At 53.9% G+C, this 18267-nt stretch overlaps 1 protein-coding gene across 2 annotated transcripts in view; it reads left to right on the forward strand.

The window, feature by feature from the left end:
- Positions 1-18267, forward strand: part of OTOG (otogelin) — a 73642-nt gene that overhangs the window by 48984 nt on the left and 6391 nt on the right. For both annotated transcript variants that reach the window (XM_074336096.1, XM_074336095.1), the window contains 18 exons: positions 1589-1706; positions 2452-2531; positions 3030-4828; positions 5646-5814; positions 6114-6259; positions 6822-6911; positions 7605-7788; positions 10043-10263; positions 10497-10635; positions 11999-12193; positions 12392-12604; positions 13155-13259; positions 13453-13560; positions 13984-14085; positions 15591-15689; positions 16758-16798; positions 17873-17948; positions 18029-18207. In XM_074336096.1, the coding sequence (XP_074192197.1) occupies positions 1589-1706; positions 2452-2531; positions 3030-4828; positions 5646-5814; positions 6114-6259; positions 6822-6911; positions 7605-7788; positions 10043-10263; positions 10497-10635; positions 11999-12193; positions 12392-12604; positions 13155-13259; positions 13453-13560; positions 13984-14085; positions 15591-15689; positions 16758-16798; positions 17873-17948; positions 18029-18207 (4064 nt within the window). The remainder of the gene's footprint in view (positions 1-1588; positions 1707-2451; positions 2532-3029; positions 4829-5645; positions 5815-6113; positions 6260-6821; positions 6912-7604; positions 7789-10042; positions 10264-10496; positions 10636-11998; positions 12194-12391; positions 12605-13154; positions 13260-13452; positions 13561-13983; positions 14086-15590; positions 15690-16757; positions 16799-17872; positions 17949-18028; positions 18208-18267) is intronic.

Below are 18267 nucleotides of genomic sequence, written 5' to 3' on the forward strand. Positions count from 1 at the left end.
TGCTGTATGAATGGATCCACACATGCGTAAATGTATCTCCAGCTAGGCTTTTCATTGATCACCCCACCCACACCACTACCCGACACACACACACAAATCAGGCCTGGGCCAGCTCATTCTTAAATTCAGGACTCATCTATCTAGTCCACGAATGAACAGATTCACAGTGGCTGTGATGGCAGGACTCTGCCCCTTTCTGGAAGACACCAAGGCAGAGTGGACTGAGCCCAGGCTTTGAAGCCAGACAGCCTTGGGTTTGAATCCTGACCCCGGTCCTTGGCATTTGGAGGAGAACCCCTATTTCCCTGACTCTGTTTCATTGCCTGAACAATGGGGATATTTGTGAGGATTGATTTCCCCTCACGGGCTTTGCTCTGGGCCTGACTCAGAGAAGGTTCTCCCCAAATGTAAGTTCTCGGTTCTGGTCTCAAGGACCTTGGGAAAACAGGTTTCTTCACAGTCAGCAGTAGTGTGGGGCTTAAGTCAGGAGGGGTTGCTGGGGTGGGGCTGCTCCCTCCAGCCTGCTGTGGAGCCGGCCCACACCTCCCTGCTCAGGCCATGGTTTCAGAGACTGGTCCCTTGTGCCAAGGAGGTCTGGGGTCTTGTCTGTTTCAGCCCCCCCCCCCACCGCCCGCAGGCTATAGACTTTGCCTGAGGATCCCTCATTTGTCAAGGCACTGGTCACAGGGCCTTTTTTGAGGAAATATCCTCTGGGAGTGTAATGTTCCCAGCATCGTCTGTGCCTCCGTGTTTCCATCTATAAAATGGGATAATAATAATGCTACTTCGTAGGATTGCTGTGAGGATTCATGAGTAAATGCTTATGAGATGTTGCGTGTCATGCTTGGTGGTATCTAAGAGTCAGCGGCTGTTAGTAGTAGTAGCCCACGTTACTTGGGGCAACAGGGGTATTGCTCAGAAAAACGGTACCCTCCAGATCCCGAGGCTGGCTGACAAGGAGGCTGCTTCAGGGAACAGAAAGTGTAGGGCTTGTGAAGAACAGCTCTCTCCCCTGTCTGAGGCCAGAGGCCCCGCAGGCCTTGGGCTGAGAGGGGAAGGGATTCCCCTAACGTCTCTCCTACCACTCAAAGGAAAACCTCTTGCCTCCATGGAGGTCTGCGGTGGCCAGGCCAGAGGCAGGGCAAAGAGGAGGGGACTGTGTCCTGGGGTTCAGGATGTGCCTGCCCGCCAAGGTCCCAGATGGGCAGGGTGACGGGCAGCCTATGGAGAAATCAGGAGTCTGAGCCTCCTCTTTGGCCACCTCTCAAAGCCCAACTCCAACTGCCCACTGCATAGCACCCCCATCCTGAGCACCCCTGTCCTCAGCCCCTCAGGGAACATCAAGTTCCCTGAGCCCCATCGCAAGGGTCTGCCGGGCACCCACACCAACTCTCAAAAGATGCAGCGTCTCCTGAGGTTGGCTTTTATTGTAGTGGTCTTCACTTTTCCTGCATGAGTCCATTTGTCTCTTCCATGGGGCAGGGTGGGCATGGGCTGAGCTAGATACCCTCTGTGCTGTGGCACCTGGCGTGGGGTTGGTGACCAGGCTCACTCAGTCTTGGAACTGTGGGATGGGTCACCTTTCCAGATGCCAAGTCATCAGGCACTGCCTACCCCATCTGTGAGTGGCGCTATGATGCCTGTGCCAGCCCCTGCTTCCAAACCTGCCGGGACCCACAGGCAGCCAGCTGCCAGGATGTGCCCAGGTGAGATGGCATGGAGTCAAGGTGTGAACATTAGCATATTTGAGTGTACCTGTGTGGGATGGGCTTGTATGTAGTCTGTAGGCAGAAGCATGAGTGTGTACGTACTCACATATACTTGTGTATGCATGTTTTATGTGCTGCGTGTACAGGGGGTGGGTACCAGGGTAAACATGCCCCATATGGACATATGTGAGTATCGTTTTGAGCACAATGTACCTATAGTGGAGCCCTGTGAGTGTTAGTGTGTGTGTACAGGTATGCCTGGGCTTGTACAGTTGTGCATAGGTGTATGTGCAGGAACTGGATGTATTTGGGTGTTGGTGCAGCTGCGTGCATGTGTGTATACACTGATGTTCATAGCCATCCGTGTGGATGTATATGTATATATATTATGTCTGTGTGAATATTGTTGAGTCCTGCAGGTGAGTAGGGGGATTGTGAGAATGTGCCTAAGTGGAGACACGTGAGTATGTGCATGCAAGTGCCTGCACAGTGTGTGTACAGCTGGACCTTATTTGTGTGTGTTTGCCTCTCAGTCTGAGAGCAGGAGTTTGCGGCATGCGTGTTTGGGTATGTGAGCTCCTGGACACTTGTGACAGCTCATGGAGGTTCATGTGAGTGTGTACATAATAAGAACACACAGACAGGTGTCATGAAAAAGGTGAGGGCTATGCTCAATCCAAGTGAAAAGAGGTGGCCCTCCCCACATTCCAGACCACTAACCTGCTCCCTGCTTTATCCGCAGGGTAGAAGGCTGCATGCCTGCATGCCCCACCCCCAAGGTCCTGGATGAAGTCACACAGAGATGCGTCTACTTGGAGGACTGTGAGTGGCCTGGATTTCTCATCCCTCCCTTAGATTTGCTGTAAATCCCCAAGGTCTCATGGACCAGTCATGCCCAGAGCCCCCAGGCTCCTGGACAAGCAAGGTCAGCATAGGGACCTCCAGGAGGGGAACACCATAGAGCAAGAGGAGACCTCATCCAGTCCATTCTCCTCTTTTTACAGATAAAAAATGAGGCCGAGTAAGGAAGGGATTGGCTTGGGGTCACGTGGTAAGAATGTGGTACAGCCAGACTTAGACCTGAGGTCTCTGGGCTCTGGGCTCAGGGTTTGAGATCTGGGGCAGGGTTCAGACCCACTGACTTCTCCGAGTCATCCATGTGACAGAGGCCGTGGGTTGGTTAGGTAGCAGACTGGCTGTGGGAAGTTGCTTTCCCCGCCTCAACTACGGTGCCAGTCTGGAAGCCTCATGGCCCTGCCCAGTGATGAGCCCTGGGGCAGTAGTTACCCCGCCATCTGAGCCTCTTCTCTCATCTGCCAGGTGTGGAGCCAGCGGTTTTGGTTCCTACAGAAGCCGTTGGCAATGAGACCCTGCCTCCCAGTCAAGCGCTGCCCACCCCCAGTGACCAGGAGCTACAGTTTCCACAGGACACTCCTAGGGTTCCCTCCTACAGGCCAGCACTCACCGCAGCTGCCCCACTCACCACGGCCCTGCATCCATCCATGGCAACCACTGAGGGTCCAACGCTGCCTCCCGGCCCCACCCAAGCCACTCTGCAGCAGCCGCTGGGGGTCACTGCATCTAACCTTCCTGCGCACCCCACAGAGACCCCAGCCAGCAAGGGGGTGGCTGCCAGCCACCTGCCTACCCCCCATGCCCCAGGGTCCTCATCCCTCCCTCTTTCACAGCAGGTGCTTATACCTGGCACGGGTTTGGGTGCCACGGAGACGACCAGGGTAACTGTGACCTTTGCAGGAAGCCCTAACATCACAGTCTCTTCCCAATCAGCCCCTGTACCTCGCTTTCCACTCATGACCAAAGCAGTGACGGTCCCAGGCACTGCCTCCTTTCCTGTTAAGACAACACCCTTACAGGCCTTCCCAAGCCTGGAGCTGCCTGCAAGTCCCTCCTCCAGGCCGGAGGCTTCCCCTGCAGTGACCTCCAGGCTCCCCACTTCTTCAGAATCCCATGAAGCTTTGAAGACACCTGCCATAACGAAGGTCACGAACAGGACAGGGATCCCCGAACTTGTACCGACCCAGGGCGTTTCCAGCCCCAGCAGCCCCCGAGCTGAGGCTAGAACAGCAGCAGAACAGGTTCCTGTCAGTCCCATGGTGACCAGGGGCATGGAGATGGTGCCATCCACAGAGAAGGTCCAACCTGGGCCCAGCCAGCCCATGGGCCTGCCTCCATCCCCACTTCCTGGCCCACTACCCACTGCCCTGCCCCACCCCACCCGGCACACCACCATAGCCACTAGGCCTCCAGCTTGGCCCCTAGGGACTCCAGCTGCCACCAGCTTGTCCACAGTTGCTCATGGGCTGGGGGCCACACCCTTTATGTCTCTGGAGTCAACTCGCTCACCCCAGCTCCTCTCTGGTCTGCCTCCTGATACCAGCCTGCCTCTGGCCAAGGTGGGCACCTCAGCCCCAGTGGCCACACCTGGCCCCAAGGGCTCTGTCATGACCCCTCCACTCCAGCAACAGGCCACATCTCTTGCCATGGCCACGACTCCATCTGCTCAGACACTCCATGCAGCCCTGCCTCTTACCCCGGCCCTTGTGGCCCAGGTACACCCTCCCAGTCACACAGGCCCTCAGGCAACCAGCACAGCTCCCAGCCTGCTTCTGGGGGCCACATCGCCAACCCCTGGAGGTGTGGCCATGGCTGAGGGGGTGGCCTCCACAGTATCTGTTGCCCCACAAAAGAGCACGACAGAGAAGATGGCCATCCTATCCAAGCAAGTGTCTCTGCCCCCCTTGCTACCTGGCTCTGCCCAGGAGAGACCCACAGAGCTCATGCCCGCCGTGACCCATACTCTTGCTACCTTGGTGACTAAGGCTGAGAGTCCCTGGGCCGGCACAGTGCCGCCGGTGCCCACCTCCTATCCCCTGAGCCCTGTCTCAGCCAGGACTGTCTCCCGAGAGAGCTCACTGGTGCTGCTCCCTCAGCTGGTCGAGGCCCATGGAACATCGGCAGGACCTCGGCTCTCCACAGAGCCTGTGGGAGCAGCCACCACCCAGCCGTCTGGGCGCTCAGCCGCAGTCCAGAGCATCTCGCAGGCGTCAGCTGAGGCCTTGACCACCACAGTGGAAGCCAATGCATCTGCCGTGTGTGTTGTGAGTGACCTGCTAGGGTTCTGGCCCCTGAAGAGGGACCCTCCGTGCTCCCCTCTCCCCGGGCCACTGTGCTTGGCTACCACCACACTCTCCCAGTCCTGGGAAGGGGCACAGCCTGTTGCAGCTGTTTAACCAGTTGCCACAAGATGGGGTTGAGTCACTGTCCTTACCCCTCCCCCAAGCCTCTGGAGCCTGAAAAATTCCCCAGGTTCCTCTAGCCCCTTGGTATCACTGGGGCCCCAGGGGCTGATTGGATGGCTTGGTGTGGTGACAAGAGTGTAACAACGTGCGTGTGCCAGTGTGTACATGTTTGTGTCTGGGTCCCTGCATGGGACAGAATGTGCACACGTGTGTTCATGTGTGTGAGAGGGCACTCAGATATCTGTGTGTGCGTGATACACGATGTTCAGAGACCATGTGTGTCTGTGCATTTGAGAGAGAGAGAGGAAGGGAGGAGAGTGTGTGTGTGTGTGTGTGTGTGTGTGTGTGTGTGTGTGTGTTGGGGGTTGTGCTTGGGTGTCTGTGAGTCTGAGCCAATGTGTCTGAATGTCTGTACCTGGGGCTGTGAGCGCAGGCCAGGCAGATACGCAGAGGTCTCAGGGAGTCAGCCCCTGACCCTCAACCCCACACTCAGCCCAGCCCCAGGCCCCCACGGCTTGTTGGGTGGGGGGAAGGTGAGGGTACTATCCCCTTGCAGTTTTTCCTCAGGGTCCCCTCTTTCTAGAACCTGTGCCCTCACCCGTGGGGAGGGGGTAGGACAGGGGCGGGGCTGTGGCCGCAGGGCAGGCACTCATGCCGGCCCCACCCTGTGCCCCAGCCAATCGCGGAGGAGGACTGCGTCCGCCACATCTGCCTGGAGGGCCAGCTGATCCGCGTGAACCAGTCCCAGCACTGTCCCCAGGGCGTCGCACCCCTTCGCTGTGGGGTCCTGGGCCTCGCAGTGAGAGTGGGCGGGGACCGCTGCTGCCCCTTCTGGGAATGTGCCTGTGAGTCCTGGGGTCCACAGGAGCCCCCCATGTCGTCCTCAGACCCCGGCCCTAGCGTGACCTCTGCCCCTGACACGGGGATAACTCTCCCATGGGACTTCTTGCCTCAGTGTGACCCCTGACCTGCGGGTTTCCTACCCGTGTGACCTCTGATCTCTGGTTGATGCCTACACTGTGGGAGCCTCCAGCCCCCAGGGCCTCTGAATCCCAGGAAAAGGCCCGGGCACCGGCCCTGGGAAGCTAAGCAGCTTTCACCTCAGAGGCACCCGTTTGTTCTGCTTGTCCTCCGCCCCGCCCAGGCCGATGCTCAATCTTCCCCGATCTCAGCTTCGTGACCTTTGATGGGAGCCACGCAGCCCTGTTCAAGGAGGCCATCTACATCCTCAGCCAGAGCCCACATGAAATGATCACCGTCCATGTCCTCGACTGCAAAAGCGCCAACCTGGTGACTGCCTCCTGCTTCCCTTTCTGCCAGCATTTAGGGGCTTGACTAGGTTTGGAGATGGAGCAGGGACTTGGGTTTTGAGGAGTGTGGGGGTGAGGACAGATGTGGACGCTCCCTTTGTCTCCCAGAGGCCTCCTGGAATGGGCGCGTGGGGAAAGGGTGAGTGGGGTTCACCACCTCCTGGTCCTTCCTGGGGCCTGTACCATCCCTAGCTTGTCCCAGCCGCCTAGGCGCTCATGGGATGGCACTGAAGTGAAGAGGAGCTGGGAGGTCACTGCAAAATGTGGCCTGATCAAGGGTGCCAGCTACATCGCCTACTAGGATGCCCCCATGAGCCTGTGTGTGTGTGTGTGTGTGTGTGTGTGTGTGTGTGTGTGTGTGGCTGGACTTGCATGAAGGCAGGTGGAGCCAAAAATATTCCATGGGATTCTGCACCATCTGCACAGCCCAGCATACTGTTGGGAGGTGCAGAGCAGGAACAGGGGTGGGAAGGAAGAGTGGGGTCACATTTGCTCACCAGGATGAGGAGGCAGGGCTGAGGAGGGCTGGGCTTTCTCTGCAGGGGCACCTGAACTGGCCTCCGTTCTGTGTGGTATTGCTGAATGTGACGCACCTGACCCGTCAGGTCGTCATTGACCGCTTCAACCGGAAGGTGAGTGCATCAGAGAGCTGGCCCTCAGGCGGGGCAGCAGTCAGTGGAAGGGCAGGGCATCCAGGGGTGGAGGGGCCTTGAGGCTTATTCACGATTGGGGGCAGGAGTGGGGAAGGGCCCTCTTAAAGAAAAATAATGAAAAATTAGGTATAGTTGGAAGTGATTTTAATTAGAATACTTGTACCCACCCTAATGTCAAGCAAGGAAGTGTACCAGAAGGAAGTTAGAATGGCAAGAGACAGTGGCCTTAAATGATTGGGGTTAGAATATCTCACTTCAGCACTTTTGTGCTGAGGGATTCTGTCTTAATGTTCAGCACAGAGAAGGAGAGACCCCAGAGACGGAGTGCCCAACCGGGAGGCTGGGGATTTAGGGAAGATCTCCCAGAAGAAATGGTCTGAGCAGAATTAGGAAAGAATAGAATGATGAGATGGGCACAGAATTTGTGTTAACTTGGACGTAGAGATTCAGCCTGTCTCCAGCCGTTGCATTTTTTTTGTTTCATTGTTTTGTGTTCATAAAAATGTTTTCAGAACTTTCTTGCCAACTTGGGCTGTGTTGTGTCTTGGCTGTCTGTGCCTGAAACAGAGCCTGGCATATAGCAGGTGCTTAATAACTATTAGTTGGATAAATGGCTGGATGGTTGGATGGACAGACAAGCTGTGTTCACATTAAACACCCCTTTCCCACAAGGTGACTGTGGACTCCCAGCCTGTGTGGCCTCCCATGAGCAGATATGGGTTCAGAATTGAGGACACAGGCCACATGTATGTGATCCGGACACCATCACACATCCAGATCCAGTGGCTCCACAGCTCAGGACTCATGATCCTGGAGGCCAGCAAAGCCAGCGAGGCCCAGGGCCGTGGCCTGTGTGGTGAGGTGGAACCCAGCTTGGGGAAGGGGGATGCTTCCTGAGTCCACTTCTGCCCCCCAGACACAGGAGCCCCTGGACCAGGGAAAGCTGGGACAGAGTGCCAGGCCAGAGGTGGGACCAGTGCAGCTGCCAGGGCAGAGAGACCTAATGTCTTGTGTTCTGGGGCTGAAGCTGCCACCAGGGAGATGGCACAGGGCTCTAACCTCCACCGGTTGTCACTTCATCCGGAATTGTCTGTCAGCTTCCCTGATAGCTTCCTAATACCAGATAATCCTTCCCATCTGCCTATGCCTGGGCATTTCATGAAGCACTTCCACACTCTGATCTCACTTATTCCAGGTCATCCACACAATAACCCTGAGAGATGGCCATTGAACTAAAGAAGAAAGGGGGCTCAGAGAGGTTAAGTGGCTTGTTTAAGGTCACACAGCAGAGCTGCCACAACACACAGCACTAGTGTTCTTCAGACCACAGCATGATCATAGAGAGCATGGGACTGGATGTATTTTGATAAGAGAAAGGGGTACAGGAGGAATCTGAGTATGGACTGCTGCTCTTTGCAAGGGCAGAACGTGGGCCCCCACAGGACACTCCATGACAGACTGCCATGATAGACTATGATGATGATGACATAGGAATACTTATACAAACACATGCTTTCATGCTCTCCACTTGTACGAGGTCTGTACCCATTTTGTTCATTTACGCGATGCGCCTGTACTCAAAATGCCCTCTACACTTGTACTAACACATGTACGTCTGCTTCATGTTCATTCTTTCATTTACACAACACATATTTTCCAGGTACCAGTCACTGGGGACAGGACAGGAGGCAAAAAAGACAAAATCCCTGTTTTATGAAGCTTCCGTCCTTACGGACACAAACACCTGTCTCTCCTTACGTACACTCACACCACTACCACCACCACCATCACCACCATCCTTTTCTCAACATTTCTTTCTTCTACTGTTTACAACTGGCAGAGAGTGCTGTCCTCAGCAGTAATCTGGGGGGCTAGGGCCCCCAAAGCTACTTTTTTGACACCGTTGGGTGATTCAATGCCAAGACCAAAAATGTGACCACTGGGACCACTGATAAAATCTGAGGGTTTCGTATTGCATCATGCTTTATATTCTCAAAACTGGTGTTGGTAGGTGTCAGAGCAAAAGTCAGCTAATTTATATCTATTTTATCCAAATGAACACTTGGTATCTTGGGCACTCTGCAAGGCAATGTGGGGAATACAGAAAGTGAGACTCTAAAGGAAAGTGAGTCTCAGAGAGGAAGACCAAAGTCTGTTACACAGAATTGGGAAGGTCATGGATGGTACATCTGAGAGGCCCTTGAAAGAAGGACTTCTGAGGAAATGTTTCAGGCAGCGGGAGCAGTATCAGCAAAGTGAAGGGCACGCCAATGTGTGTCTGGCACCTAGAGTGTGAGACATGAAGCTGGAAGTCAAGGTCGTGTTAGAAGCTGTGACAGATAAACTTCAGCCCACCCCCAGCTTAGTGCCTTAGCACAACAGAAGTTGATTTCTTGCACATGTAAATATCCAAATGGAGATTCCTTCCTTCTTGTGGCTCTGCCATGTTCAACACAAGCTTCCAACTCTACAGAAGGGAAAAAAGTTGGGAAGTGTATATGGACTAGGCCCGGAAGTGGTACCCATCACCTTCACTCACATTCCACTGGTTGGAACTCAGTCACGTGGTCTCACCCAACTGCAAGGGAGCAGATTGCCCAGAAAGAAGAGGAAACAGGTGTGATAATTAGCTAGCAATCGCTGCTAAAACAGATTTTTTTGGAGTAACTTTTAATTCTGATATAATGTCAAACTTAGAAGTTATAAAAATAGTATGAGGAACTCCCATGTATTATTGACCTATATACCCAAGTTTACCAAGTGTTCACATTTTGCCCCATTTGCTTCTCTCTGTATAGAAATAGATATTATATATATATGCATTTATATATACACTTTATGCATATGCTATATCTATATGCACTTTTTTCGGAACCATTTGAAAGTGTTTTTATATCCCTAAGTACTTGGGTACGTCTTTCCTAAGAACAAAGACGTTTTCTTACACAACTGTTTTCTTAGCTTCTCTGTGCCTCATTTTCTTCACCTATAAAGTAAGGATAATAGTAATACCAGTCTCAAAGAATTGTTGTGAGGAATAGGCAGTGACGACTGGGGACCTGGGAGTGGTGGTGGCTATTGTGGCTAATGGGATATTCTGCCCCTTTCAGGTATCTGTGATGGGGATGCAGCCAATGACCTCACCCTGATGGATGGTTCTGTGGTGGGTGAAGACGAGGACCCTGCTCCCTTTCTGGACAGCTGGCAGGTGCCCAGCTCCCTGACCTCAGTGGGCCAGACCCGCTTCCGCCCGGACAGCTGTGCCACAGCTGACTGCTCACCTTGCCTTCGCATGGTGTACAACCGCACCTTCAGTGCCTGCCACCACTTTGTATGTGCCAACCGGGGCCAGCATGGGGGGAACTGCTGGGCTGGGAATGGCAACATCTACCTGCAGAGGGGCCGGCCAATGGCCAGGGCAGGGGAGCATAGATGCGGGTGTTGATGTTGGGACAGGATTGGGAGCCTGCAGAGGCTCATTGTTGCCCCTGGGCAGGGCTGGGGGGACCTGGGCCTGGGATGTGGAGAAGCAGGGAGGCAGCACTGCCTGATGCATGTGCCCAGGTTGCCCCGGAGTCGTTCTGTGAGCTGTGGATCCGGGACACCAAGTACGTGCAGCAGCCCTGCGTGGCACTGACTGTGTACGTGGCCATGTGCCACAAGTTCCACGTGTGCATCGAGTGGCGGCGTTCCGACTACTGCCGTGAGTCGGTGGGCAGGTGGGAGGCAGAGGGACTCTCCATTGCTTCTGTTGCTCCCACCCCCATTAGAGTGGGTAAAGGCTTATGGACCTGCGTCCAAGTCTAGGTTTCCCCAGGTTTCATTATGCGTTCATTCATATTAACTAATAAATACTTGATAAATAAATCGATAAATATTTTAATACATTAACACATTTATTTTTATTATAATTTACATTAATAAGTTAAGTAACTCTCATTTATTTTTCATCCACTTTCTCTGAGTCTCCTTGCTTCATCTATAAAATGGAGACAGTAAGGAGACGCCCTCTAGGATTGTTTTGAAGGGGACATGAGATACTGTGTCCAGAGTGACTCCTCACACATGCCTATCACGTAGTTACGGTCCAGCAAATATTAGTTCTTTGCTCTTCAGAGTTGGTCATCTTTCTCTTCTTTTGGTCTCTCTCCTCCTTCACAGAAGACAGAAGTGCACCTCGTCCCACCCCCGTTAGCTGTGCCTTAGTGGGGTGGGCCACTAAGTGGAGCAGGGGTGGACCGGCCTAAAGTATAGTTTGAACACATCCAGAAAGGCTGGAAAAAACTCACAGGAAAATCACATCTATAATGTGACAGATAAAAGATGAAAAGGCAAAACCATGTAGAGGAGTGTTTTCAAACTATGGATCCCAACTCAGTGGGTCTGAGATCAACTTTGGGGGTCAACACCAGCATTGTGAAAATACAACAGAATAGAAAATGCTAGCGTGGACTGCACTTGGAAAGGTTAAGCATTATTTCATGAAAATGTTTTTTTGTTTCAATAAATCAGTGATTCTCAATCCGAACTTCCCTTTGAAATTGCCCTGCGAATTTCAGAAAGTGTTGATGCTCGGGCCCCATCAGAATCACCGATTCTGATTTCATTGGTCTGGGGTGAGGTCTGGTTAATGGCACTTCAAAAGCTCCCAAGGGATTCTTTTGCAACTGGGTTTGAGGACCACTGTTCTACATGTACGTGTGTATTGGACCACAATGTAAAAACCTAGCTTTTACAGTCAAGAAAGTTTGAAAACACTCCTCTGTAGAAAGGGGTTGGCAAACATTTTCTGTAAAGGGCCAGATAGTAAATATTTGAGGCTTTCTGGGCTGTCACAATTACTCAACTCTGCCCTTGCAGTACACACACAGCCAGATTCAATAGGTACATGAATGGGTGTGGCTACGTTTCAATAAAACTTTATTTGCTGACTCCTGCTCTAGAGGAAAGAGACAATGACACAAAACCCCTTTGCACTGTCTGCTGAGGCATGGATGATGCTCTCAGCCCCCTCCTTACCCTGCCTGGGGTCTGAGCTGGGCCTGGGGTCCACTGTTCCCCTGCAGCCTTCCTGTGCTCCAGTGACTCCACGTATCAGGCATGTGTGGCAGCCTGCGAGCCCCCTGACACATGCCAGGATGGGATGCTGGGCCCGCTGGACCCAGAGCAGTGCCAGGTGCTGGGAGAGGGCTGCGTCTGCTCTGAGGGCACCATCTTGCACCGGCGCCACTCGGCACTCTGCGTCCCGGAGGAGAAGTGTGGTAGGTTCCTCCCCTCTCAGGGTGGGGCCCTCCAAAGCTGGCCTCCCCCTAATGTCTCCTTCACCTTCCTCCTGCCCAATGGCTGAGGCCTATCTGTGTCCCTCCGGGGCTGCATTGGGGTGATTAATGTCCCAGCGAGCACCTTGCCCGGGACAGTCTGCCCCCCACACTCCTATGTCCCCTGTGCCCCCACTATAGCCTGCACCGACAGCACAGGGATGCCGCGGGCCCTGGGGGAGACCTGGAATAGTTCCCTCAGCGGATGCTGCCAACACCAGTGCCAAGCTCCAGACACCATCGTCCCAGTGGACCTGGACTGCCCGGTCCCCCGCCCTGAGAGCTGCCCACGCTTCGGGGAGGTGATCCTGCTGCTGCCCACCGAGGACCCCTGCTGCCTGGGGGCTGCTTGTGGTGAGTCCCATCGGTCACTTCCCTGGATCGCCACTGTCAGATGGTTAAAAGGCTCCAGCTCTGACCTTAATGTATAGGACAAGGCCTGGGAAAATGAAAGTGTCTCGTGGGGGATGTGTTGAGGGGAGTGGAGAACCCTGCCTGGGGGGCAGGAGCCATCCTTAGGAGTCAGTGTGAACAGGGCTTAAAGGCCCTGGGCTGTGGGACCAGGCAGCCTTGGGACACTGGCAGATCATTTAACACCCTCTGGGCCTCCATCAATTCTCTGGTAACACGAGGCTGATAACGGTACCCACCTCTGGACTGTTGTGCGAGTTACGGAAGTTAATACTGATCTAGAACAGCAGCGGGCACGCAGCCCATCACGATGAACAGGAACTCTTAGTGCTCTTCTGTCCCTGTCCTGTGTGACCCTCAGAGGCCCCTTCCAGGAACATGGGCCCTGGGGGTTGGGGGCATCATGGGGACGAGGTGTGCAGGGGCTGGGCAGGGCTGGAGGCTGAGGCGTGTCCCAGCCCCCAGGTGACAGGCCCTGTGGCCCCTGGGCCAGTGTGTAACCATTCTCTGTGCGAGGGCCTTGCCCCGACCTGCCGCCCAGGACACCGGCTGCTCACCCACTTCCAGGAGGACTCCTGCTGCCCCAGCTACAGCTGTGGTGAGAGGTCCCGCGCAGTGACAGTGGGATACTGACCACCTGGGGGAGGCGGGTGCCTTGCAGCTGGGATAGGGGAGCAAGGACACCTCTGGGGTCTGGGCTCTGGCTGGAGATGAGGGCAGAGCTCGGGCGGGAGCGCTGGCGTGGCCAGGCAGCGTCTGCTCCCAGCTCCTAAATTCTGTCTTTTCCCCAGAGTGTGACCCAGACCAGTGTGAGGCAGTGGTGGTCCCCAGCTGCCGCCAGGACCAGATGCTGATTGCTGGCCGCCTGGGGGACTCATGCTGCACTGTCTACTTCTGCGGTGGGTGGGCGTGCCCTCAGATGTCAGTACACAAACCTAATCTGCAGCCACTCCCCCTTCCTCACCCCTGCTTCCGTGGGCAGCTGGGAGGAGAGGGTAGGGGTCTTCGGGTGGGGTGGGCACAAGAAGGGTGAGATCCCCGTCCAGAGAAAAGTGTAGGGTGAAGAGGAAAGCGGTCCTCGCTTCACCCCCTATGTGACTGAGCATGAGGAAATCAGTGCTCATTCAGTGTCAGACTTTAGGTAGACACGAGGGAGAACTTCTGATTCCAGGACAGGTCACATGAGAGCATGAAACACTGCTGTTAGTCTAACTCCTATCACAACTGGGTTTTTGAGGTGTCCCCACCCAGCAACCTGTTCTCTACCAAGCCCCCCATGAAGGGGACTACCTGTGACAGCCCTGGCCCCTCTCCCCTCTCAGCCTGTGGCGACTGTCCAGATCCGATCCCCGAGTGTCAGGAAGGGGAGGCCCTCACCGTGGGCAAGAACACGACGGAGCTCTGCTGCCCTCTGTACCAGTGTGGTGAGTCCTGGCCGGATGGGGGCCATGGCCGGAAGGGGATCCAGGGACCCTTATGGGCCACTGGGCCCTTCACAAAGTCCTCACCCCAGGACCAAGGACACTGTCACATTGTCCCAGCCTTCATTATACTTTTATCACAAAAGCACTGTATATGCCTTGGAGAAAGTACAAAATCCAAGTAAACACAACAAAATGAAAACACTATCTTCCGACCTCCTAGATATTCTACTGTCAACACTTGAGTGCATACCCTGTCAGGAACTCTCTATGACTTTGCGTGTGTGTGTTTTATCAAAACGAGGTCATCCCATACATGTTCTTTTTTTACCAGCTGCCATCTTTACCTTTCCATATTAATACATTTTCAAATGCTATCATACCCAGTTCATGGTTCTCTTGGCTTGCCCAACCCAGGACCATACATTAATATCATGTCTCTTAAATACCCTTTCGTCTAGCACAGGTCCCTTTTTCTGTGTGACACTACATTGGAGAGCCTGGGCTGTGGCCCTGTAGGAAGCCCCACCTTCTGGATTAATCCAGTTGTTTCCTCTCAGAACGGTCTGTCTTGCTCCTTTAGCCTCTGTGCTTCCTATAAACTGGACGTTAGATCTAAGGCTTGGTGGATTCAATTAAAAAAAAATTTTTTAACTGGACAGTACAGGAGCTTCATAGTACTTCACACCATACTATATGGCTGAGCCACTCTCACTGAAGTTGGCATGGGCCCTGGACTAGGGTGGTGACTGTCGCATCTCTCTCCCTTTGACATTTACATTTTTCCTCTTTCAACCAGAAAGTAATCCAGTACTTTGACACTGTACAAATGTCCTTCTCTTCTTCCACTTCCTAATTTTTGGAAATATCAGTTGATAAATAAGTCTTACAGTCCTGCATGTTAAGTGCCGACCCTGCACCTCCCCTCCCCACCAAAACGTTGTGCTCTGAGATTCCCTCACTCCTTGCCTTGGTCTCGCAATGTGTGAGAACGGCCGAGGAACCCTAAGCTAAGTGGGACCTGCCTGAAGAATAGGAAGAGGGGAAGCGTGAGCCCTAGAGAGTGGCTGACGCACAGGCACAGGCGGGTGGTTTCCCCAGGTGGGAAGGACTGTCCTGTCCTCTAGAGGGAACCGTTCCAGGTCGATGGAGCTTATCCTGGTCACTGGTTTCCCTCTGATCACTCATTTCAGGGTGACACAGAATCTGGGGCAGGGAGGAGGCCCAGTTTAGTGATGTTAATTAAGGTTCTGACATTGCCATGTCACTAACGCCTCCCAGAGCAGAATTAGGGTCTCCTGATGGAGTTCTATGGGGAGACTCTAGGAGCCCAGACTTCTCCCCTGGACTCCAGCCTGCGAGGGTTTCTGAGGACGTGGAGGGGGGGAGCTTCTGCTAAGGAGGAGCTGGCGGCCACACCCTCCTTAGCCAATGTTGCATTTCTGAGGATTAATGCTCTACGTTGTCTGTGGCTGATGTGTCTGTCCCCTGCCTCCTCTCCCATGCAGTGTGTGAGAGCTTCCGCTGTCCCCAAGTGCAGTGTGGCATGGGCACTGCCCTGGTGGAGGTGTGGAGCCCAGACCGCTGCTGCCCCTATAAGTCCTGTGGTAAGTCCTGGGACAGGGAGGCCGTTCACTGAAGGCAGAGTTCCAGGGCCCCTGTGAGGAGGGGGCGCGGGGAACAGACCCACCATTATCCACTTGCTCAGATTCTGTCTCTCCAGAGCCACCGGAGGGGGGAAGCCACCCAAATCATCTCCCTCCCCCATTACAGCCGCTCTCTGAGTACAGAGCATTCCTCCTACACTGTTTCCTCCCCAGGATAAAAGAAGGAAAGAAGCAAGCTCCTTGTTCCAGAAAGGTTTTCCATCTAAAAAGTCTATTGCAACTATACGATAGTAAACGTGATTTTGTTAAAATCCACCTCAGGTCATTTTCGGGGACCCGGTGGGGGTGTCAATAATGAACAGCAGAGGCCTTTATATAAAAATGTTATTTTAAAAAGAGTTAAGAAAGTATATTTTGCATCTAGATATTTTGCCTGTCCTTTTCCAGGCCTCGGTGTAAACTTCATGAGGGCAGGGGTTTTAGTCTGTTTTAGTTGCTTTGTCCCCAGAGCACAGAGAAAAGCTTGGCATAGAGTAGGCACATAAAACGACTTGCTGCGTGAGGGAGTGCCCCGAAGAGTGTTTCACAGCCACTCTGCGCTGAAGCTCCTCGCCCTGAAACTACAGCTGGTGCATCCCTTCAGTTTGCTAGTGATGCCTCCGCTGTCAGCTCCCTCATAGCTTAGAACAAGGCTGGATTGTGGCTTGGAGTAGTAAAGCTGAGCTTGTTGGAAAATAGATTTGGGAAATGCAGATGGTCAGAAGTTCCACCCTTGCCATATTCATGCCTGGAGAGGCCCCACATTTTCTCCAGAATGGGTTCTAGAGCCAGGGAAGGCATGAAGCCAGGTCCATCTGCCTGTTTATCCTCACCCCACACCCAGTACGGAGCTTGGTGTTAGGACCCATCACTGCCCCACCTGCGCCACCAGGGGAGCTGCAGCCCCCATGGGGGAATGTACGCAGGCTGCAGGAGGGGTTGGACCTGAAGTGAAGGGTCTGAAGACCCAGAGGAACTTCCACCCGGACATCTCTGGTGAGGTGGGTCCTGGCCCCTCCTGTTTTTCAGAGTGTGACTGCGACACAATCCCAGTGCCCCGCTGCCATCTGGTATGGAGACCCTGCCCCTCCCCACTCTCCCTGGTCTGCCTTCCCTTTCCTTTCCTCTCTACCCATCCCTTCCCCAGGAGACCTGATTCCTTTAATATAGTGCAAAGAGCCTTGGATTGAAAGTCAGCGTTCTTGTCCCAAGCTCTGCTGTCTGGCACAGCGCCCTTCTTTGTAAAGTGGGCATGACCATGGTTCGAGTGCAGTGAGGATTAAGTACAATGATGATGATGATGGTGACGATGAAGATGCTGGTGATGATGATGGTAGTGGTGATAGGAGAGACGGTGAAGATGATCATGAGGGTGGTGACGATACTCATGATGGCGGCTAATGTTTACTGAGAGCTAACTATATGCCAGGAGCTTTCCTAGGCCTTTAGTGTATAACATATTATCATAGTAATTCTCAGAACAACCCAGTGAGGTGAATTCTATGATTATCTCAATTATATGAACAAGGAAACTAAGGTTAAGGTCATGTGGCTAGTAAGTCACAGTGCCAGGGTAGGAACCCAGGAAATCTGACTCCAGAGACCATGCCCTTAATCACCACGCTGCACAGCCACTGAGGAAAGTGAAAATACTCTGAGAAATGTACAATTATGTTTAAAGTTATGTTTTTCACATAATTTTCTGAATTATGTATATTCCCCCCAACCCCAGCATGCTTTCCTTCTCATTTTGTCTCCTGTCGCCTCGTTTTCTCCCTTCAACTGGTGGAGGAAGAAGGGAAGTAGTACAAGCCAAGTGGGATTCTGGGCCGGCGGCCACGCAGCAGTCCCTGACTGAGGGGCCAGTGGGTGCTCAGAATGACAGGAGAGGCCTGAGGCCCTGGGAGAGGACACTGGGGAGTGCTCCTCACTGGGGAAGCTCGGAAGCCACACTGGGCGGGTCTCCCTCTGTGGGAGGGTAACTGAGCTCACAGGGTGCCAAGGGTCCCCAGGCCTGCCAACCCCCTTTCCACCTACTGCAAGGAGATAATTGACAGAGAGAGGGGGGCACAGATGGCAGATGCCCCCAAGGACAGGGCACGGCCTCTCCACCCCGGGGTGCTGACTGGCTCTGCCCCACCTAGTGGGAGAAGTCCCAGCTGGACGAAGAGTTCATGCACAGCATGGAGAACGTGTGTGGCTGCGCCAAATACGAGTGTGGTGAGTGAGGAGGTAGAGCCGGGGTGGGGGAGTGGGTGCCGGGCTCCCAGTGACTGTGGCCACCCTGCACACCCATGCAGTGAAGGCCCCTGTATGTCTGAGCCGAGAGCTGGGGGTGATGCAGCCGGGCCAGACAGTGGTGGAGCTCTCGGCAGAAGGCGTGTGCCACACCTCCCGCTGTACTGACGAGCTGGACCCTCTCACCGGCTTCTACCAGATCAACACCACGTCTGTGCTGTGTGATGTCCGCTGCGAAGCGGTAGGAGAGCACAGGATGGTGGTGTGGGGGGTCAGGCGGGCTGGCCCGGCAGGGCCCAGG

Source organism: Rhinolophus sinicus, linkage group LG06 (genome assembly GCF_036562045.2).
Source record: "Rhinolophus sinicus isolate RSC01 linkage group LG06, ASM3656204v1, whole genome shotgun sequence".
Classification (NCBI taxonomy): Eukaryota; Metazoa; Chordata; class Mammalia; order Chiroptera; family Rhinolophidae; genus Rhinolophus; species Rhinolophus sinicus.